General features: G+C 42.3%; 1 protein-coding gene across 1 annotated transcript in view; it reads left to right on the plus strand.

Moving 5' to 3' along the window:
• Positions 1–2,200: 2,200 nt before the first annotated feature.
• The window catches only part of iqsec3a (IQ motif and Sec7 domain ArfGEF 3a), a gene marked incomplete at its 5' end in the record, with an annotated part of 96,969 nt that continues 74,726 nt past the window's right edge, over positions 2,201–24,443 (plus strand). The window contains 2 exons of the mRNA XM_080492407.1: positions 2,201–2,796; positions 21,511–21,591. Of these exons, the coding sequence (XP_080348533.1) occupies positions 2,201–2,796; positions 21,511–21,591 (677 nt within the window). The remainder of the gene's footprint in view (positions 2,797–21,510; positions 21,592–24,443) is intronic.

Raw genomic sequence — 24,443 nt, forward strand, 5'->3', positions numbered from 1 at the left:
CTGGATTATTGCACATAAACAGTGAAGAGCACACATTTCAGCATATTTTTTCAACGCAACGTCAGAATAGCAGCTCAGTGCTCCCTCTGTGACATATCACTTTTGTGTGTATCAAGAGGGATCATCTCTGCAAGCCTAAAAGCCATTTCCCTCGGTTGCTCTGTCTGCATGCTAACTGTCTGGATGACTGGCTTTTTAAAATTTATTTAGATATATTTCCCTTTTGGTAAAGTCAGAGATACCAAGGCAAAGGCTGGAAAGCACCCTCGTTTGCCTGATTCAATTTGCAAAATTCATACTGCTATCTCCTCAGAAGCAGGGGAAGAGAAGAGTTGCCCCGCTCCCTACAAACTTTGTGATTTGTTTGCAATGGAAACCTCCCGGAAAATACTGCACATTGTCGTGCTGAAGAGCCACCTCGTGTAATAGCAATTAATATTTTATCAAGTCGTTTCTGCACGGCGCTCCTAACTGAGCAATGTTTGGAGGAAGCCATTAGATTCTTTCCATGCCTGCAGGGAAACATACCTCAGAAAAAAAACCAAAAAAAAAAACGACCCCACATTGACTGCTGTGCCACAGTAACATCACAGAGAGCAATACTAATCACATCACACATTCACATGGAGAGCAGGGACTCGCAGAGCTGTAGCTCATCTCACATGCTGGAGGAGAAAAGGCACATCCGTATTTCACTGTGAGAAAAAAAAACTCTGGATGGGAACAATTAGGTAGAACATCAAATGAATCATCGCTGGAAAGAATGGTGATAGTGTGGATTGGGATAAGTCTGAGCAAATTGAGGCATATATTTGAATCCGCAAAAATGAATAGCTGCAATGGCTGCAATAAGTAGTGCAGCGGCAGGAGAAATCAAGTCGGGTATGCTTTTGCCTTTTTATGCCTATTATTTTGGAATAAAAAGAAATAATTGGAAGATAAAACTTAATTATTCTATTAAAACACACATTTTCATTGCAGAATTCCTTGTAAGTGTAATGGAGACAAATGAAAATTATCGTATAAGCTTTAGTGAAAGTGTGACAACAAATTTAGACTAGATGAAACTAAAACCCTCTATTAAGCATAATACAATTTATTCATATTATTGCCAAAAGCTGTTAAGATTTAAGTTCTGGGAAACAGCAATGTGGTTCACGCCCCACACTATGAGAACTCCTGTAATAAGAAGTATTTTCGCTACGTTTTCTTTTTATCTTGTTTGCATATCACACCGTTTTTCAAAAATGGTCTGGCTGAAAAAAACTATGAGGCAAATTGGCTAAAAACTGATAAAATAGGTCAAACTACTTTAAAAAAAAAAATAATACAGGAAAAACAACTGAAATAAATCATTAAAAACAGTCCAAGAAGGTGATGAATTGCAAAGAAAGGTAAAACTGTTCTAATAGGACGATGAATATTAATAGTACAAATGGGAAAAAAAACATGAAACAAAGGAAAAATTGCTCCAATTGACAATAAAAAGCAAAAACAAAAAAAAAATTACGAAATACTGTAAATTATTTGAAACATGTTAGTTTTTATTATGTAAAGCATTTTTTATTAGATTTTTTTTCTCCATTTCAGATAGACGAATTTTATTTGATGAAAAATCACAAAAAAACGTCTCTTTTGGTCATGAAGGTTTCACAGCCCTGGCATAGATGGATGGATGGCTTCTGGAGCAAGAAAGATTGATTGATTAATATATATCCGGACCAGGGCATGGCAATGATTTATTCACTTTAAACTATGGTCATTTTTTTTTATAAGCAATTTAGGTGTTTTAATGAGATTTTGGGAAAAATCTGATTAAGTCCAGGGAAAACTGGAAATGTTCTGTTATTTGCCTGCGTGCTGACGTCATTGGAACACGACGGGCCCGCCCACTTCCCGCTGATGTTGATCCCCCCCTTGCATCAGCACCATTTCTGGAAGAGAGAGAGAGAGAGAGAGAGAGAGAGAGAGAGAGAGAGAGAGAGAGAGAGAGAGAGAGAGAGAGAGAGAGAGAGAGAGAGAGAGAGAGAGAGAGAGAGAGACTACCCACCCTCACCGGAGCGTAAAGGCGTCAGATCGCCGCCACAGCATCCCCGTTACGCACCGCTCCGAGGCCCCAATCGACGGCGCGCACAGCTCCAGAAACAGCCGAAGAAGAAGTCCACGCATCCGGGCACGCAGCCACAAGCCACAGTCAGTGATGGAGAGCCTGCTGGATAATCCAATGAAAGCCGTTCTTTACCTGAAGGAGCTGACCACCATCGTGCAGAACCAGCAGAGTCTGATCCAGACGCAGCGCCAGCGCATCGACGAGCTCGAGCGGAAGGTGGAGGACCTGATCGGGGAGAACCGCCAGCTGCGGGACCCGCACCACTACGTCCAGCAGCCCGCCCAGCAGCCGCAGCACCATCACCACCACCACCCGACTCACCGCAGCGTCAGTCCCCAGGCGCCGGCCCACCTCCACCAGCACCCGGGGAGTAACAAAGCCGCGGTCCACCTCGGACAGCAGGCGCAGCAGCAGCCGCCGCCACCGCAGCCGCAGCATCATCAGCACCATCCGCAGCAGATTACCGGTTTATCGGCCCCGCCGCAGCAGCACCCGACTCCTCCCGCGCCGTCCTCCCACCACCCGCAGCAGCTGCAGCTGGTGCCCACCTCGCCGCAGTCGCCCAAAGGAAACCAGGCCAGCCCGGACTCCGCGGAGGAGGACAAGAGGAGCCCCTGCTGCAAGTCCCTGGTTCCACAGACTCCCACCACTCTCTGCCGCTCCGTGGGACTGGCCAGGAAAGCGGAGTGAGTATCGATATTATTAGTCCGATTCAATAATGTTTTAATAACCTCAATAATCCTGATAATCCCAACAATCGTCCTTGCACCTGCCAGGAACCTCTCTGTTGAGTCATGGGAGAGTGGGCGACCTTTTGTGTGTGATTTGATTTAGAATATATTGTCCTCCCTGTGAGTGTGTGTGTGGTTTCTCTCCAGGTACTTGTTTCCAAAAGCTTGCATTGAAGGTTAATTGCCTGTAGCTGTGACTGCCTGTGTGGTGACCTGTTCAGGGTGTAGCTACCCTTCACCCCAGTAAGATGGCATCAGCTCTCTGTACACGGCAAAACAAACTGCATTCTAACATCTCACTGTCCGGCTTGATTATAAAACACGCAAGAAAAGGCTTATTATTAGATTCTGTGACCCCAATAAGGTGTCTTTCTCCAATGTACTCCACTGGCAGTTCCTCCAGTCTAAATATAGCAAATGTGTTTGGCCAGATGTCAACGTGATATCCTCAAGGGCCATCAGATGGACGAGTATTGTCATAAACTGTTATCGCCCAGGACGGGACGCCAGATGAAATCTTTGGAAAGATTTATTGAGGAAGACGCCAAGACAGTCCAAATTTTATACTCGAGTATAAAAAAAAAAAACTTCTACTGTGTAATGTAGATTCAGGAAGATGGCGTACAGGTAAAGGTAAGCCCACCCGCTGCTGGATTGGACATGATTTGATTTTGAGAAACTCCACATCCTCTGACAAACGGAGGCTTTATTTCCTGACAGGTAATTCAAGCTCCTCCTGTATTTCCACATTATTCTCCCACTTGTTGCCCCGTTAAATCAATCGAATACTTAAATGGGTATTGATTGCGAGGACCCAGACTCTTAACACGGTTGTTTTGTTAATTCAACACAAAAGGTGGTCTGTGATTGTTTTGAAAACTGGAGATAAAGTCTTTTTTATGACTTGAGTCAAGATAAATGATCCAGCTTTAGTTATTTTTTTCCTGACTTGCACCCAAAGGGTGTTTTATGTTCGTGAGCTTCCGGAGCTCATTTATCCAGTGTCACCGTGTGTTTTTATTTAAAAATGCATCTGCTTTCAGGCCTTGATGAGGGCGCACTTTCACAGATGCCAGGAGAGCGCGGTGACATTGTGAAGACTCGTTTTTGAAACAAAGCTCCTGCTCCTAAAGGCGTAAAAGGCAAAAATGTCATCGTTAGTGTTTGAAACTCAGCGGCGGGGAGGTTTGACTGTACGTGCAACGGGTGGGACGACAACAAGCTTGTTCCTCATTAAGACTCAGGCTGAAAAGACGTGACTGACGGTGGAGGAGCACGACTCGAAGGAACCAGACAAAAAAAAAAAAAAAAAAAAACATGAGCGATCGCTTAGAAATATATGAGGAACCTCAGAATTGGATTCATCAACAAAATCAATACATATATTGGCAACTTTCCTGATAGTAGTTAATCATCTGATCCACGCACCCGGAGGACAAGGTTTAGGGTGGTTGACATCGTCATCTCTTTAAACCTTTCACAATTTAAGATATCAAATGATTAAAAAGTAATTGAGCTCCTGTTGTAAGCTCTGGCCGCTGTCTTAATGGATTTGAACATTCAATACATTCAATTAGATAAAATAATTATGGATCCTCTGTATGTGGTAAAGGAGCAACGTCCCATCCACTATCTGTTTTCCTACAAAGGTTTTACCTATCACATGAACGCAAAAGATGAGTTTTGTTTCCGAAATTATGGAGAATGTATCCATGAACACAGAAATGATGTGCACTGGATCCATATATACGCACCGATTTCGAGATGATTTACAGCTTTACAAATCTGATGCTCCTTCCACAAGATCAAAACATTCATGCCTTCCACCAAATAAGGCTTCCAGTCACAATCATTCATGAAAATACACTCAGGACATTGTTTTTACCATCCCACAGTAAAATCAACAATGGAAGTTGTGTCACGGCACTTAAGAAAAAGACACATTTCATCTATTACATCCAAAACATCTGGTGCCATCCGTTTTAACCCACTTCCTGTTTGACAGTCTGGACCTTTATAACCTGTTGAAAACGCAGAGTGAATGTAGACTGAAGTTCAAGGAACTTTATAAACTGGGACAAATAATCAATGATTTGATGTTAAAGTGTAAAAATGGCCTTAATCAAACAGCTAAAACGTGACTGTCGCCTCCTGAAAAAGTGGAAATATTTACCAAGCTGGAGGCCCAGGACACAAGAACAACCACTGGCCTCACAGCCACTGTCAGCAGTCTCCTGTACTCTGGTTTGGTGGAGGCGAATATGAGAAGTTGGTGCATTAATGACCCCAGACGGGTGTAAATCCCACTGCCACAGTAACACTGGCATCATACAGTTAAATGAGGTAAAAAGTACTCTGATGGAAGTTTTTTTGTAAAAAACTGAACCAAACGAACGACTTTGCTGATTTGCCCCATTAACACTTTCCTTTCTCCTCATTGTTTAGCCAAATTATAACGCAAGTGCAACTAGACATTCTTGATCAGAGTAATGGTGCCTTAACAAGAAAGTGAGTCGATTTAAAGAAAACATAAGGAAACTAAATTTCACTCAACACAGTAACTTTTGTACACCCGTTTAAATAGCAGGTTGTTGTGTCATATAATAACCAAACATGGCATCCATCCATCCATCCATCTATCCATTGCCTTCGTGAATGTTAACTGCATTAATTTTAGTCTCACAAACCTTTTCAGTATTCTCCCCCAACGTCATAAAAGTCCCAATAAATCATTTCTGCTTCAGATTTGCAAAGTTGAAGAACAGGAAAACCGTCACCATGTACGGGCGCGCTCACTGCGCTTCAGAATCATGGATGTTCTTTGCTTGACACGATCAAGGTCACAGGAATTTCCTCCGTCAGTGCTGCGTGCGCACACACACACAAACATATACACACCCACACAAACACACGAAACGCACCACAATGAGCCCATCTGTTCCACTCAGCTGCGTGTGTATTGTTTCCTTTAATCCAGATTGATTTATTCCGCCATTAAGACATAATTCCCAAAGAGTGTGTGCTACGATTAGTACATATCATTATGGACAAAAATAAAAAATAAATCTGCAGCTCCTTTGAGCCATAAACCAGGGACAACCACACACGGACCCTACACAATACATTGAACAAAGTAAATGTCAGAGGGGGATTCACTTAGTAGATTTACTCGTGATTTACCAAGCGTGGCCCCTGACAGCTCAGCAGAGTGATGAGCAATGAGACCGAGTGATGAATGCAAGGAAGGAACTCCAGAGAATATAGTTGTACACGATCTCATGCCTGATGTGATGTAGAAGCGGCGATACATGAAATGCTGGAGATGTGAAGCGGCATCGTAATTTTCACTTTGCAGAATTGATCCTGGCAAGAACGCGGCGATGTGTCGCCGTGTCACTGCTGCACTGGGAAGCGATGCACAGCTGGTAATGGATGCTCTGACGTGTCGCGAACTCACCAGACATTTAAAAAACATCTGCGTTCACGAGTATTTCTCTTTGCCCTGCAACTTGCAGTTCTATTGTGATGTAAGTAAGAGTCAATTCTATTGCCTTCTTGTGGGGAATACATGATAATTACTTCCTTTAAAGTTTGACAGGCTTTTATTTTGATAGTTATTGAATCCAGTTTTTTCATTTGCAACAATTTTAACGGTTTCCTCGTGTCAATTTAGTGAGCCATCTTCAACTTTTTATTTTATTTTAAGCAGGATCCGTTATAGCATTGGTTATATAAACAATAAAAAAGCCCTAAAAGCTAAGAAATAACAAAAACTCTCATCATAGGTATGTTGTTTTTTTATTAGATATGAAAAAAAAGATCCCTGAATATCAGGATGCAATGGATTTCCAGCTTAATGACCATTTTCCCAGCTCAATTGAGTGTTTTTATTTGATTAAAAGGCAGCAGAAAATCCATTTGCAAAGCTCTAAATGAAAAATTAAATGCTCGCTCACTCCCATCACGCATTCCAACTCTCTTTCCGTGGCATAATTTGCCAAATGCAAATGGAGGCTGCCTTCGGCTGCTTCGAACGGTGGTTAAAAAGTTGTTTCTGGTGCGAGCAGGAACTTCTCAGAGGGAAAATGTGGGGTGTTGCAGTCGTGCTTCTCAGTCGGCGGAAGATTCTTCTGGGGCGCGTGTGATCTGAAGGAAGCCTTCAGCGATCCCGTCTACTCATTTTTTTCCACTCCCTTCTCTGTCAGCTCTGCCACCCACCTTTTGTTTTTATTCTTCTTTATTCTCATATTTTCTTAACACCTCGCTCTTCGCCTATAAATGACACCTTTGTCAACCTGCATCATTACACCCTTCATCGCTTTTGGCCTTCTAATTCACTACATATGAACTTCCCCTTCTTTCTTTTCCTGCCCCATCCCCCTTTCCTGTAATCAGCAGCGTGCTACACGAGCCACCTCTGCAGTCCGAATCAGTATTCAGACCCATCCGCTAACCATCGGGCTTTCTACCACTTAACCAATCTCCTGACTGGACTGAAGCCTTCAGTCTATACGCGGTGCTTTGCTGTTGTAGCTGAGGGATTGCTGTATGTGTGTGTGTGGGTGTGTGGTTCAAGAGGGAATCGCAGCGAGTGACAATCAGCGTAGGCGAGGTGGTGTGTTTTCATGTGTAGAGGCGCGTGAGTGTCTGATAGGCAGCAATCTTACTGCCTGAGGTGAAAATCCTTGGATTGTGGTGTAGCTTCAGGTGCTCCTCGGCTGCTTCCCTCCATCACACACAATCGCATAGATATATTAAGTTCTTGCCCCCTCGCACAAAACTGTTTCCAAAGCTCGCAGTCCTTATCGTGCCGCCTGCCACCTGGCAGGCCGCGTGTTTTTCCACATTGGTTGTGACTCCGCCTTGCCCTGGTTTCCCTCCTCCTGGCCCTGCACCAACTGGAGAGCAGAATGTGCGCCATCTGAAAGGCCATTTCCTGCCCGGGACCGTCTCCTTCAGGAATAAAGCGGGATGTGGAGATAGCACTTTGGAGACGGGGGGAAGCTCGGTGTGCACGCATACGCTCGCGCATACATCGGCGCGTGCATTCCGGAGACGTCCTGCTGAGGGGCCTGCTGGATGCTGCAGTGCCTCCTTGTTCTGGTGCTCTTAGATCAATGAGCCTGGAGATCTGCCAGCGAAAAACTCCACTAGCTGAGCTGACCCAACAGAGCTGGCCTTGATCTCAGTGCTGTGTCTTTACTCTGAAACTCCAATATTCCTTTTTTTTGTGTGAAATGCATCAAGAGCCGCAAAGTGTCCTCAATGAAATTTGATTCGTCGATGATATAAATGTTTAAAGTGAGGCCTATTTTCTAGAAGTGGAAAGCTCGGTTGCTCGTGCACAAATGAATGTCAGCCGTCATATTGCACTGCCATTGTGCAGCGACTTTCCTCCAAGGTTGTGTGATGCTTTCTTTCAGATATCGCGTTGCTATTATATATTTTCCTTGAACAATATACTTAATTGAGTTAAAGTGATTGGCAAGCCAATATTGCTCAGCTTAAATGAATAATATCCATCATTTGCTTAAATGTTCAAAGCAATGCATATGTTCCAGACATGAAGCTCTTTAGACTGAGAGGATGTATTCCTTCATTAGTGCACAAAGACAAACCTCAGTGCTAAATTGCAGAAAACTCTAAGGTTGAGGTTTAGGCATGATTACGAATCGCCATGGTGATTAAGACTTAATATACGCCAAGTGTAGAAATATAATCATTACTAAATTGTCTTAACACAAATGCCGGCAAGTTGTGTAATAAAGGCCATGAGCTGCCACACCCATCTAACTTATGGTGTTATAACAATCCCATCATAACCTGCTCTAACCAAGGTCATAAACACATAATAACAGAAACACAATTGGAAATGGAATCCCATAAGTCCTTGTGCTATCCCACTTGACAGCGCCACCGGCATCCCCAGCCGCCGATACACTATAATACTTTATTATCTTTACTATAAAGCTTTGCCCTTCCTTGGAGTTGAAAGCATCATTGGGTAAACTTTATTTAAAGAAAATTTTACTTTCCCCCAAGTAAGCTGTTCGACACTGTGCTGAGCAATATTGAATGATATTAGTTATGAACGTCAGCGCTTCATTTATAAGCTGGAAGATTTTAAGCAAATTGTCTAAAATTAGGTTACATGTCTCATATTTATATTTAGTATTGTTTTCTTTGAAACATGGTTAATTCCCCAAACCACGACCATTTCTGTCTTATTTCTGAAGATGCAGATTTTTTTCTGACCTTTGTAAACAATCATAAATACTTTTAGTCAGCGGTAAATTCCAGGGAAGCTGCATTTGAGTTCAAAACACTCCTGTGTTGGGAGTTTGAAAGTCAACTTTGTTTAGTTCCTTTGCCTGCATCTCTTCAGAGAGACAACGGTGTGTGAGGTAGAAGAGGGAAGAGATGAACTTCAAACGGACTCTCCGGCCCACTCAGTCAGACTCCCCTTCTCTTTTTATGTCCCTCCTCACCAGAACTTGAGAAGTGGACTCTTTACCCCCCCCCCCCCCCCCCCAGTCTGAATGGGAGTCACGTCTGCTCGGGTATGACAGGGTGGCTGCTGCCGGAATCCAAATCGTGAATATGCCATTTGGTGCGTAGTGCTTTTAAATTGCTTCATTTCTCTGAGGATGTAGCTGCTGGGTGATTCTTTACTCCCCGGTAGAATATTAGCTGTTTTCATGGACAAGTTGAGCAAAGCGGAAGACAGTCCCAGTTGTCTGTAATCGAACCGTGCGTGTTCATCTGTGTATAAATATTCAGGATGGGGTCTGTTTTTTGTGCTGGGGTGTTAAATGAACATGAAAATTGCCGTTGTGGGGAGATATATGGAATAATTTGGAGGCTCTTACCAGTCCTCTGTGGACGTGTGTGTGTTGTAATCCAGAGTGTGACTCGCTCTGGCTTTGATTCATCGGAGCATTTCTGCTGGTTTGAGGTGTTGCTGTGATTCAATTAAGTTGTAACCGTTCCTGAATTAAATCATTCTGCACTGAGAGCAATAAAATATATGACTGCATGAGTCAGTATAGTCGCAGCTGACAAATAATTACCATGAACACCATGTGCAGTTCTTTAGCACTTCACTTTCACATACGTAAAATGCTAAACAATTCTTATCTTAAAATAAAAAAATATGTATTTAGGCAGATTGGTAAGTAACTTAAATACAGATACTTTTGCAAATAAAGAGCTTGATAAAAGTGACAAGTGCAAAGGTAACGTCTTCACATTGAATCATACCGAGTCAAATAATTAATGATATTTGAAATACAAACTGGTTGTAACCTGGCTGGACTTTAAATAAAACAATATGAGTGGAAGGACTTTTATTGTTTAGAAAAGAAACAGAACTCTGTACATTCAATTGCTATAACTCGATCAATCTTAAATTCATCAGATTCAGAGTGGATCACCGTTTTGATCCAGCATAGTTTCACTGTAAACTCTTGTTTGTCCCCACAGAGATTAAATGAATCAATGAGCCAAGTTTAAGATGTTTTAAGTGAAAATGCATCGTTTTCATTCCAGAAACGTTTCGTGCTTACTCTGCGTCTTGAAATGACATGGAAACGACGTAGTTAGCATTTGGGCCACTAGTGGGTGCTGCCGTGTGTTTCTGTAATGAAATTACACACGCGTGCGCAGAGAACAATAGTGCTATAATCATGAACAATGGCTGAAGAAGTTGGATTGCTATTCCAGGTGTCTCCACTATAAAAGTTCCAGGAGACAGTTCCACTTCAAAGTTTTTTGTTTTTACCTGCCCTGTAAACGTAAATGGATGTCCGTAGGAGAAAGTACATACAGTATCTTTGTGTTTTAATGTGGAAAGCAAAGGCCAAAAAGTCACCTGAAATATATGGGAATGAAGTGCAAATACCACTTTTGATTTGATGTCACACTATAAGGAAATGCAAAGGCCTTTCTAATATTTTTACTAAATCCTATTCAGTACTATTTACTGGCATCCTACACATTTTTGGAAACCATATAACAAACGTAAAAAATAATCGGGCATGTCATTGACAAATCAACTGTAGACAACATACCAAGAAGCTCCACAGGGAAGACGAGCTTAAATGTTGTCCTCCTTTTATTATGACACGTCTCGAACTGCTAGCATTTCCTCCCCCGGGTCCTTTTCCTCTAAAATTTCACAATCAAATGTAAATTTCAAATTAACATGAATGGCTGTTTTTTTCCCCACACACACACACACAGTTCCCCGGGCCACATGCTGCCTTGCTGAAATAAAGACGTGTCATCCTCACCCTTGACAAATCCCGCTGACATCTGACATTATCTCTCATAAGTAAATATTGTTGCACCCACTCGGCGCTCTGGGGAGAATTTGGATCCATTTTTTGTTGTGAGTCACGTCACACGAGCTGCACAGGGACTAATTCAGACATCTGATGGATGCATTTCATCTCTTCCCCATGCAAATGAACAGTGGGCTTAATGAGCAATCAGCAGTGTGTGTGTGTGTGTGTGTGTGTGTGTGTGTGTGTGTGTGTGTGTGTGTGTGTGTGTGTGTGTGTGTGTGTGTGTGTGTGTGTGTGTGTCATTAGCATGCACTCTACATATTTCAGACTTGCAGTCGAAAATGGAAAAGACGTCGTCGTTGTCATCTGGTGTCACTCAGTCTGATCGCACATTGTAAACACGCACAGTCATGAATAAACCAAAGCCTTTCCTCGATATTGGGGCATTTTTTCCCCCAACTATGATAAACATAAATGGTGTAAAAAAAACAACCCTCCCAAGCCTCGGTGAAAATACAGTCATAAAGCAATTTAAAGAGACTGTCACTTTAACAGCTGCTTACCAACAAATATAAGTGTAACAGCACAGCCTTTAAAAAGAAAAAAGAAGTGATGTAATTAGAGTCCCGATGATAAACACCTTGTATCTCGCTTTTAATTGCACTCTAATACATTACAACCTGTTTTATCTGGAGGCACAAACCGTGCTCTTATCGGGTAATTAGCAGCGTCCAACGTATGCAGCGTTGTTGAGGAAACAGATGTGTTGACCACAGATTCACTCTCGTGAATGGAGTCATTTTTAGGACACTTATGAGTTACGCCAGTGTTTACCCGTCAGCGGAGGAGCACTCCCCCAAGGGCCGGCCAGTGCTGCCCTGGCAAGACTCTGAAGTAGAAGGTTCTCTTCAAGGAGGAACCGTGTGCAGTTATGGGAAAATGTTCACCCATCTGTCGCGCAGAATTCGCCTCCTGAGAGCTTAGCACTGAAAATCCCTCAACAAACAACAGTAATTGTCTTGCACCATGCGCAGCAGTGTGTATCTGTGTGTGTGTGTGTGTGTCCAGAGAGAGTTTAGGCAAGCAGCTAAATCATGCAGTCGTGCAGAGTTGAACAGTTTGATTAAAATGTGCTATTATGCACAACACTGTGAGAGGGCTAATATGTTTTATTAAATATAAACTGCAGCCCTGTATTTGTGTTTTACGCAGTAAAGATACATTACGGTACACATTAATACTGTTTTAACTGACTAGTTTAATTTTTCCCTTTGATATGAGACAATGCAGTGAGATACGATATGATGCAGGTCAATAACAATCTATAATGCACTGTAAATAAAAAAAATATGCAATTCGATGTTACAGCACAATCATATGTATAGTGGATCATAGTTATTGTATTGGGTGTAAGAATGACATCACATTTGAACTCTGTATCAATTGAAATTTCTCTAAATTGCTAAATCTCCGTTTGTTTTCAAGGTCACGTTCCTTTGTATTTACAAATTTGTTAATATTTTCCTTTGGAGATGGCTCACTTATCACTCTTCCAGAGCATTGATGAGTAATGTACTGTCATTTAAACTCAGAGCAAATATTATTGGAGTTCAATTGCTGGCCACTGCTCGCCATTATCTCCATGTCCACGGAAGCATTGTAAACTAACAAGAACACACAGACAGGCTTATGCACAGGCACACTCTTGCCTTGGGAAATGTCAGGTATGGTTAACTTTACCACCCAGAGTAACGTTCAAAGTCATCCACCTCCGGCTGCACGGCTCCGCGGAGCTGATCAGAACAGGCACCGCACGTCCACTCTCCTCTCCTGGCCTTCCCAGCAGATCTCACAAGGTCCTCAACCAAGCCTCAGCCATGATTTATTACACTGTGCATCAAAGAGAAACGGGATGCGTTCATTCAGGAAGTCTTTTGACCTGCACATAAAGATTTTCACATGTTGCTTTTGGAGTGTGGATCCTTGTTTGCATGTGGTTTAATGTACGCCTTGTGGCACACAGCGGCGTGCATCTCTTCCCGGAGGCCACATGAAGAGTCTGAATGCCACTGCTCATGGGTTTTAGGAGCATCCGCGACATAATAATAGATTGCCTTCACATTTGGACGATCATAAAAGCACCTTGTCCTTTCCCCGCGCTGCTGTTACATCATCATCATCGGCCGTCTGTCGGCCCCCTTGACGCCAGTATTACATCATCAGGTACTGGGGGGGTGGGGGGTGGGGGGGCTGACGCTATGCGTGATGGGGTTTCAACTTGGAGCGAATCCTAAAACAAGCAAACGAGAAAATCAGATGGTCTGAATGAGTCATGTGAGAAGGGCTGCAGGGAAGATGTTTGCGTGTGGATAACGTGGTAAAGGAAAAAAAAAAAGTCATCTGCTTACATGCATCCTCTTTCTAGGTCTTGTCTTGGTTTTGCACGATGCAACGAATATCCAGGACTGAAACTGTGCAGGTAATTGGGATGTAAATGGCTTCATGTACTGAAATGTACTGCAGCTGATCCAGTACATGGGGGATTCTCCTCATCAGTACTACTATCAGGCCGATGTATGACAGCGACGTCGGTTTGATAGCTGTCGAGCATCGGCGTGAAGCTCAGAAAATATCTGTGAAATTTGACCCAGTGCCAAGTCTTCGGCAGATGGCCCTGCAGCAACACAGTGTCGCTCGACGCTCGAGAGGAGCTGCTGAAAACTGCTCGATAGTGGAGGCGCCAGCTGGAGATCAGATGAAAACAGCAGGAAAAACTGCTGCTCTCATGAGAGGCTGAGTTATTTGTGTTGTTCTCAGTAATGATGATTTTTTTTTTTTTTTGGACAGCAATCTTGCAAAAAAAAAAAAAAAAAGAAAAGATCTCATCCATCCACGAAAATCATTTGAATTGAGTTTGGGTAAAAGTACTGGAAGTTAGCTTCATTTCTTCAGTTGGAGGCACAAAGAAACTCGCTGCTTCGGTGACTCCTGCCACCAAAAGACAACCGATCTGTCCCCGGCTCGCGTCAAGTGGAGCCGCAGAACAACCCGCTTTATTTTCTCACACAAACTTTTCCAGCTGAAACAAATTCTGCCAAGTGTCAGTCCCGCGGCCCCCCTCGGCTGACGGAGCGCTTCTCATCGACTCCAAACACCAGAAAATACTCCTCTACGGTTTTTCACCCTCGAGCTCAGATCTCTCATTCTCTGCTGGTACCCCCCCCCCCCCCCCCCCCATCAAAAGCCTCCACGTTGAAGTTTTATCGAGAATGGACCAACAGTTGGGAGTTACAGATGTAGCTGAGGAGGTTACATTTAACTTCACGCTACCTGAAGAAACCTGATCTGCAGGGAAGCTTCAGGAAGTTCAGACTCATTCAGATCTTGACACATCAACGGCGTTTAAAGTCTGTCATCGATCTTATTACATAATGCGACTCGACAGACCCTTCCAGGATGTACCTGCTTTTGGTCACAGTGAGCCAAGTCCGCCACTAGTCAGATAAAGACTTAACTAAACTGTTTGTCATTTGTCAGAAAATAGGAAGACGAGTTTCGACGACAAGACACAAAAAGTGTAAATACAAAGCTGAAATATTGCCGCTTTAAAGTGACCCTCAGGAAACAGGGATGATTTTTTTGTCCCTTTGTTGGCTTCCTCTTGTGAAAATTGGTTGTACTCTCTGGTGTCCATCCCCGGCTCTCTTGGTTTTTGCTTACAGAAGGCGAGTTAATCCGCTTGGGACAGCCGACAGTCCATGCTGACGTCAACCTTTTGGGAAAGCTTGTTTTTTTCCCCTTTGCTCATTGTGTGTATGAGTAAAGGGCCTGATAAAGAAGCTGGCTTTTAAAGCAGAATAGGAGGCGTGTGTGTGTGTGTGTGTGTGTGTGTGTGTGTGTGTGTGTGTGTGTGTGTGTGTGTTTGTGTGTGTGTGTGTGTGTGTGTGTGTGTGTATAGGAGAAAGAGAGACACTGCTTGTGGAGATGAGTGGTTTACTTCTAAGGATCTTCCTTGGCTAACAAACAACCCCACATGCATGTTTAATGCATCATTCTCACTTCCCAAAGATGTGCTCACACCACCACGAGGCGCTGCATGTTGAATTTATGTCTCTCGGTGGAGCGCAACACACTTTTAGCCTGTTAAACATCGTGATAAACTGGCACTTATAGCGACTTTCAATTTGCCAAATGGAACAGAAGTATTGCAAAAACATTTGGAGTTACCTTTTATTCTCAGAGTTAACATGATCAAAGAGCCTCCGATTCGAAAGAAAAGCTGACTTGTGGCATACTTATATGGTCTGACCTAAATTTTAATCTCAAGGACTGTGATCATCTCTATGCCGATGGAATTGTTCTCCTTCTCTCTTATTTCTGGGTGTGAAGTGGCTGGATGAGCTGCTTGGTTTTAAAGCCTTCTCAGTGGAAAGTTTTGCACTGGATTTGTAGGTGAACCCTCTTTTCTGATTTGACCTTGACATGAAAATCCACTCCTTGTTTACTGCCAACTTTAATCCAAACCAAATAATGGCAACAAAACACTTGCAGAAAGACCTACTTTGGAGGTGAAAAGCCAAAAGATGGTAAGATGTTGTTCTTGTTGTGAATATGATTTGTTAGATCAAGGTCAGCTCTATCTGCACTTACCACATTCGGCCTTAAGGGGCAGGCTGTTTTAATGCATGCTATGTTACTGCAGTGACGCTCACAGCTCCTCTTTTTGCAAGGAAATGGTTTCCAAACACAAATTATTGCAAGTTTTGGCCCTTTCCCCTTCTGTTACCCTTTTCCCGCCCTCCCAATTTTTCCCCTTTCCGCTCCAAGAAAGTGGATCATTCCAGCGCACACAGATCCTTTTTCCGCCTTGAGCCAAGTGGAATCAGCCGGGGAGGTATTGACACAGTGACGCTGAAGCCAACACAAGGAGGAGCACATCGACAAACACATTAGGCGTCAGAAGTTAAAACAAAATACAATGAAACCGCCGCGTGCAAATCACACAAACCCAGTGTGCAGAGGAGCTTATGAAAGCTTATAGATTTTTTATAGGTGGTATTAGTGGGCTTAGGCCATGAGGGGAACTGAGTCACTGGTGTGGAAGATCAGAAAGGAGGTCATGCCAGTTCAGTTTAATCTTCAGCACCCGCATTGATCAAACACAGTGTTTGTGGGTGGCGTGTGTGTGTCTGTGTGTACAACTGAAGGCAAGCATTTGTAGGAGGAGCTTGTGTTGATTCCTTGTTGGAGGTGGGGGTCTGCAAAAGTCTGAACACAGAAATAAGTGCATTGTGCGATGAAGAAAGACAGGTTCTTTAACTTAATAGTTGCTGCGAGTGTTTTCAAATCACTGGAGCTTGTCCCTGCTATAAACAGATCTATGATATCGCTGACTTTTATGCCGTCTGGGTCGGGTATGCACTATCTCTGAAGTGCAGCTGTGCCTTTGAAGCTCCCGTCATAAAGCAAAATGGGTATGAAAAGTTTGCAAGCTGTCTGAGTGGAAAGATTGGAGGTGATAGTGAAACTATGGCAAAAGTAACGGGGAGAAAATTGTAACAAGGCAGAGATCAAAGTGGGCAGAGATAGGTGGTTAAGATGAACAAAATGGAAAGGTGCTTTGAAAGATAGACATCCTCCTGTATCTCCCCCCCCCCCCCCCGACACTATATCCCTGTGAGGTGTTGTCTTTTTTCTCCAAAGTTGTTAGAAATCAATGAGTCAGAGATGTCCTCGGGGTGTTGACACAGCTTGACTCTGTGTGGATATCCACCTGATATAACTGTGTGCGGTGCATTGCCCACATGTGCGTCGTCATCGCAGGCAACTAACCCCGCCGCGCGCAGCACCTCACCACAAATACTTCCCATTTGATTAAATCCGGCGGCTGACTCAGCACGTTTTGGAGTGCTCGGGACGATGGATTCACACACACACACACACACACACGATAATAAACATGTGCAAAACTGACGATTTTGATGAGAAATGTTTCTTAAATTAAATTCTAAGTTTATTTAGTGAGCAGCTCAATAGATCGTGTTACTTTTGGACATTAGCAGACTGCATAATGGGTTAATCCTGTGGTTCTAACTAAATAATCAGGGTGTTAGTCCTTTCTCTCCAAGTGAATGCAATTAACACTCCCCATGAATGCAATCAATAAAGGAAAGCCAGGGATAGGATCTAGGACAGATATGAGAATTAAGGCTCCAAATGTACTCAAACTAGCAAATACAATGGAATACTCTTACTTTCTTAATGATTAAAAATGGCCTTTCTAAAACCAGTACCCACCAGTTCCCTGTCTGGTGCAAGTCTTTAACTACACATTGCTTGTGTGTCTTTATTAAATGAAGATTTATAGCCCTTACCAATATGTGAGGCGGTAACTCTGTCAATGGAAGCAGGTTTTATTAACCCTGTATATGTTTGCTGACAGCCAGTGAATTAAAATGACAATAGTATTAAGTGCCCATACCCTGTTACCCGTTTATCCTCGTGCTGACCTGCAGGATACACACCCTTTATCTGTGAGAACATGCGTGTTTTTGCTACTCTTTTACTAATCGGCATCTGGACTTATTAGGAGCGTCCGTGGTGGTGTCTCGGTCGTGAAGCCGAGCACAATTAGAGGTGCCATTAACAATAGGAATTAATTTTGCTGTCATACTCTCCCGGTCGCAACAACCCACCTATCGCCTTTCACTTCCTTTTAACGAAAGTGACATCAAATCTAATTTCCAGAGGAATATATTGTGCACTCCTGGGTAGTGTAGGAGTTATGGCTTGTAATTTTATGACAATTTTAGTTCATGTTATTTAATACTGTGACGCGAGAGGATGTCAGGTTCAAACATGGTTAAAATGTCTTTCCTCGTCTTATAAACTGAGGCTGATATTTCTCCAGTAATAAATTAATGTTCCAGAGTCTAACAATGTTAAATGTTCACCGGGTAATATATAATGAACTGCTGTATGCTACTTATTCGACGAGAGTTTGGAGATGAAAGCGTAGTAATGCTTTTCAAGCCAAACTATATTTGTACAGAACATTTCAGCAATGAGGTAAATCAATGTGATTTACATCAGCAAACATGACCAGTGACAAAGTCCGAATAATTACAACAATGGCAATGAGAAGGATGAATTAAAAACATAGGGTGAAAATATGAATGCATACAACACAGAGGCAAGCCAAACTCCACATACAGCGTCTTTATCAGGTCGCCTGCTGGTTGTTTAATAATGGAAACTGGAGGAAGTTGTGATGTCTGGCCATTCAGACACTGCAATGATCAGAAATGTATATTGGGCCTAAACCAATCAAAGCATTTTGGACCAGCAGGAGTGTTCGTGGAACAATGTGGAGGAAGTGAAAAAGGGTGTTTGTCTTCCTGCCATATAAAAAGACAAGCAGGTGTCACGGAGAGAGGGGTTGTTGCTTTTTTGAATGCAAGGCTTCCCGTGTCCACGGATAGGTCGATCGGACGCAGCATACAGAGAGCCGACGCTGGTATTCCTGGCCACATCTGACAGCAAGAGTAATTGAGTAAATTCCTCTTTAGTACAGCAAAACCGTGCCTGTAGAGCTCAGGACACTGGGGGGATGGGACGCCGCAGAGAGTGATGGAAAATCCGTGTAAAAGCGACATACGGCGAAGGCGGAGGGAGAGGCTGAGAGGAGGGAGGGATGATATTGCGGGAAGCGATGGACGGAGGCACGTGCAAAAATGCGAGGCAGCAGCCAGTTTGGTAGTGAGCTGAGGGACACGGGAAAGCTTTTCTCTCACATGTACATTAAAATTTGATGGCCTGTGCTCCTCCCCTGCTAAAAGTTCAGTATCAACTTCACCTGTGTGTCCGCAGAACAAAAACTAAAAGTGCTCTTTTTTCCTCACTTTGTAAACTCACCCTCTTTCTTTCTTATCAAAATATGACTTACTGCATATGGCCGAGGTGATTAGTATTGCATCTGTGTGAAGGCACTTTCGCTCACCCTACAGTCAGTAACTGCAAAAAACAGAAACTGGGGGGAGATTGGAAGCAGTCAAAATGCACTTTGTGCCGTATACGACTATCTCACCACTTATCTGTGAGTAATGAGGTGACACATTAAAGCAGTTGCATGAGAGATTAAACATTTTATCTGGCTTTTGGAGTCTTTTGTAAGATAATTAATAAGCTACCACTATTATTACCGTTATATATTAGTTTCAATCGTTCATTTTGAAAAGATAGATATTATCTGGTATTCATTGTCGTATCATTAAAAAGGAAACCAGTTTGGGAAATAATGGTGAGAAGCGTATTGTAATTAAAAAAAATTTTCGCAGATCTAATTGAGAAAATTAGCAATTCATTACCTCACCTCTCTTATTTATACCTTTCTATGGGGAATCGGAATGTTCTAGTACTTTCACTACCTTGCGGAAAGTAACTTGAGGCTGCATCTGTGAATCTGAGCCATTCGAACATTCTTTATGTGTGTCCCTCTCCGTGGTGCTGAAATGCCGCACAAACTCTTGTCTATCTCCATGGTGATGAAAGACTCAAATCCAGCCTCTCAGTCTCTTTCTCTTTATCTCTTTTATGTCAGGCGAACACTGTATACGCATCAGAAGCAGAGCAGAAACACGTTGAATGCAACCGTTCACTTCATCTGTATCAATAGTGCATTTATTTTTTTAACAACAGAGGCTTCTCTTCAAAAGAAGCTTTTATTTTGAAACTATTAAGAGCTTCCACATCATTAATTTGAATACGTGTTCAATTGACTTATAAATATGAGCTTTAAGGTGTGGGCACCAATCCCAGTGCACTCTGGACATTACAATTTGGCCTCAAACACATGGGGTTGTTTTTGTTTTGGACTGTGGGAGGAAACCGGAGCGAATCCACACAGAAAGGCTCCACAAAGACCAAAGTCAATACTAATCACAACAGCGCAGCATGGCTTCTGATGACAAGAAAAACATGTTCAGTTAGGTTTTCAGAAATTAGAAGACAAGGCAGGCCTAATTTTAAATTAAGAAATGCCATTTTTTACTTGTAGGATTAAGTGTCTGATTCCACATCAATCTATCAATCGTGAGGACATAAATAAGCTCGTTAAGGCCCAGAAGACCCAACCTGTAGGTTAAGACATCAGTCTTTAGCCGGTATTACTGGGGCTGCTCCAAATCGTGCAATAAAGCCGTCAGTGGTTCAAAATCCAGGCCACCATTGTCTTCTGATTGCCAAACGAACCAACGCCGGCATGGTGATTTCATGCCAAGGTAATCCTGAAAAGCATGGCTATAAATACACCTTGCAGCAACACTGTGTCCAGGTTGAGTAAAGGGGTGTGAGGACCTCCAGAGACTGAAACAGCATTTTCTTTTTTGGTCTTTTCTAAAAAATACAATATAATTGTTTTGAGAAGTTTCTTTAGGAAAATGGATGAAAACAGGGAGTGTGGTGGTGGATTACATCTGTGAGGGAGAGTACATAGGGCGAGTATGTTCTGGGTCTGAAGATGAATGGGAAGCAGGTGTTGGAGGGAGGAAATTACTCAGGTGCAAAGTTAAATTGGGAAATGCACAAAGCTCCACCAGTGGACATGAGGAATGTGAGAGTTCAGAATAGCAGCGACCCCGACTGTGATGCAGACCACCAGGTAAAGCAACGACAGACAGTTTAACTGGAAATAGACACAGTCCGTGTATATTAAAACTCTCTCGCTTGGCTTTTATTAACGAATATAGCTTCTTTTTTTTTTAAATTTAACCTTATTTTTTTAGTCCTGATGATGCATTTTTAAACAAGTATATATGTATCTTATTTCACATTTGGGTTTTTAATTAGATTTCAGGTGATGTTTTAGTGTTTTGTCTCTTCTGTCACTTATTTGGTTTTCTTTGTCGTCTTAAAAGTATTTTTTTTTTTTACCAGTTTCATTTCACACAATTCTCTTAATTTGTTTGAATCATTTTATAATTGCATTGATTAAGCGGTAGTGACTTGCATGATAGGGGTTTTACAAAAAATTGAAGTTCAAAATGGGAGTTAAAATTGGTGATCATTGGTACATGATGCCTCGTGTGTTTTCAGGCACATCCATCAATCAATATAAACAGTAAAAGGAAATTCAAGGTGCTCCAGCAATGATAGAAACATTACATATATTAATATACCCATAAGTACATTATTTTATCAGAGATAATTACTGATAAAAAACTACTCGAGTGTGTTTCTCACAACTGTACTTGTGAGTTCAGTTTAAGCAGTGTTACAGTAATCGTGCTTATACGTTTTTTTTTTATACTCTTTCATCTGGATATGTCACTGCCATCTAACCACAATATTTTGTGTACTAATTCCATTCATACTCTTTTCTACACAGCAACCAAACAGTGCTTCACCAGTTCTGCTGCCCGGCCCCGGAGGCTCCTGAGGGGGAAACCTCCACCGCCTGTGTCCCCAGGTAAGACCACTGCATCCTTGTAAACATCAGTGCAAATGTTTTTCTTTTTTTTTTTACCCCCCCCCCCCCCCCCCCCCCCCCCTTTTTGACACTTGTTTCCTTTGAGCAATTTTACTTTTTCTTTTGTGAGCCTTTTAATTGCAGCCACGTATCATGCATCCTGTTAACAGCAGTGCTGCAGTGGTAGTCAACACAACTACCCCAGCAGTGGTGTCCAATTTGAAGTGGTTGCAAATGCTTCAGGTTGTTTCGAGGGGACAGTCGAGGTTTATGCCACAAGGATGAAGAGTCTTCAGTGAGAGGGGGAGTCACTCAACAAAGTCTTTAATTGTCTTTTGTCACAACAGTTTATGTTCAAGTCATGTTGAGTTTGAATAAATCCGCCAGAAACCCTGGAACAATGAAACAATATCAAATCAAAGCCTTCAAAATCCAATTTTCTGGACAACAGTGGCACTGAGACATTTGAGGAATATTACATTGGATTCAGCAGAGTGACGCTGTTATCTTTGTATGGCAGATTAGCCAGTAATGGAACCGCGGTCATCAGCAATATATAAAGTTGTTTAACTTGGCTGATGTGAAAATACGAACAACTAATAATTAGCTGCCAGACATCACCACTTTGAGGCGACCCAGTGATTATCATCTAGCGTTCAATTCTACAAAATATAGAATTGGATGCGCCGATACAAAAGAAAAGCAAATGGCACCCGACAGGTTGTTATTTTGCTCTTTTCAGGCAGAATTGACCGCGAAAACACGCACACATGAACTCAAGCCGCAGAGCTCCGTGGAAAACTATGGCACTCGTTTAAAGCCGAAGCGCGTCGATCGCAATTAAGCCATCCACCCAAAAAAGGGTTTGTTTGTTGTGGACTCCACGTCTCACAGGATTGCTTTGGTGCATTGTCTGAGCTTGGCAGAAAATAGCCCATAAGCAAACACATATTGATGGGGAATGATGGCCTCTTGCAGCGCTGGACACAGTCAGGAGCGGCAGGCTGAAGCTCTGACACACTCACACTTTTAACCCTTTACTGGGAGAGTGATTTCTTACCGTTTCTAACAAACTGATGATGGTCTGTCAAGCTTGTATAGGGCTCAATAACAAAATCTGCCTATAAAACATTGTTTCATGAACAGATCGATGCTTTTAAATTTATTTAAAAATATGTCTCATAAGGTGAGAGGATTATAAAACACTTTATAGAAATTGGTCGATTTAGTGTTTTAATAAGCATCCAGTTGTAAACTTTGTCTGATTTTGATCAAATCAATACTTTAATTGGACATGGATTTTATCTGACGCTTCGAAACAAGGAATAAATTATTGAAACATTCCCCAACAGCACCCTTGTTTTACAATTTTGAATTTCCAAGTCGTTTATTCAGTGCATGAGAAAGAACATATACACACTTGAGGGATTTCTTGTTGGAAATCAGCCACTTCGATTGACCGAAAGGCAGAGACGAAAGCGGCAAACTCAACTTGAAAGAGCAGGCAATACACCCTGCATGAAGTCATTTATAAGACAGATTAACTAACTCAAACTCGCGCAGTGTCTGTTGTCACAAAAGTCACTTCATGCCTTCCATCAATTACATGCAGAGGTTCCGTCGGCCGCCGTTAGAATTACACAGGAGCGACTCTCGAAAGATCAAAGCCGGAGGTGAAATTGAAAAGGAAGACAACAAAACATGGGAGAAAAATAGAAGAATTGATCCGAGTTCAGCAGCTCGGACTTTGCCTGTTGTGCTTTGCGATTGCTCCGTGCTTAGGGACTATCAACTGAAGGTACAAACAAAGTGCACAAGACTTGTCAACCCTGTCCAACTGCTCAAAACAATCCCTCCCTCCCTCCCTCCTTTCCTCACCCGCCGATCTCTGAAGCCGAACCACTTCAAAGCAGGACACCCCTGGGGCCGAGGCAGAAAGCAGCTTGTGGTTTTGTCCTTTTTTTTTTTGTTTGTTTCGTTTCCTGTTGCGTCTTTATCTCTTTTAAAAAAAGCTGTATTCTGTTGTTGATTTTCTGTATTTCCGCATTGTTGTCAGTGATTTGTTGATCATTTTACTCACGTGGCATCACCACATCACGACGACATAACTCCACATAGCGCCCACACGTCATTGCATCCATCGTCATTCATGTTCACTTCATTCAGGCTTGTCTCTCCACTGTGGTCACGTTAAGTTTGAAAGAGTCATGTATGATTATTATCATGTAACTACAGTTTAAGTATGTATGTAAAAAGAAACTAAACAAAATTGACCATAATGCATTGATGTGTACTGTAGAGTCTTTTTCCTTGCTGGAAACTGGTGAGCCTTCTTGTTGACACATGTAATGCATCTGTGTTCATGTGAAAAAAAAAAAAAAAAAAAAAAAAAAAAAGTTATGTTGCATGCTTTGGCTTGGCAGTGATCAAAACACATAGCTCCCTGTCCGTCTGTGTGTGCGCGTGCGTGTGTGTTAATGTACATGTGTGTGCCGGCGTGTCACTACAGTGCACATGGCTCACAGACAGCGATTTACACAACAGCAAAAACACACACCGCGCACAGACTTAGCAGGAAACGACATAATAAACTGGAAATGTTTTACTAAATCAGAGTTTTTTTTTTTTAATTTTGCTTGATTACAGGTTTTAGTACTGATGTCATCGAGGTAATACTGCTATGGAAGGGGATGAGAGGTGAACATTTGGGTTGCATTAACACACTGTATGAAAATATAAATAAAAAAAGCACTTACATTATTCTATTTCTTGAATTTTTTTTAATTTATTGAACAAAATGCGAATTTTAAACTGGTTGTTTACATGCGCACACATGTCCAAAGAAGCCAATT

The sequence above is a fragment of the Lipophrys pholis genome, assembly GCF_963383615.2.
Source record: "Lipophrys pholis genome assembly, chromosome: 22".
Classification (NCBI taxonomy): Eukaryota; Metazoa; Chordata; class Actinopteri; order Blenniiformes; family Blenniidae; genus Lipophrys; species Lipophrys pholis.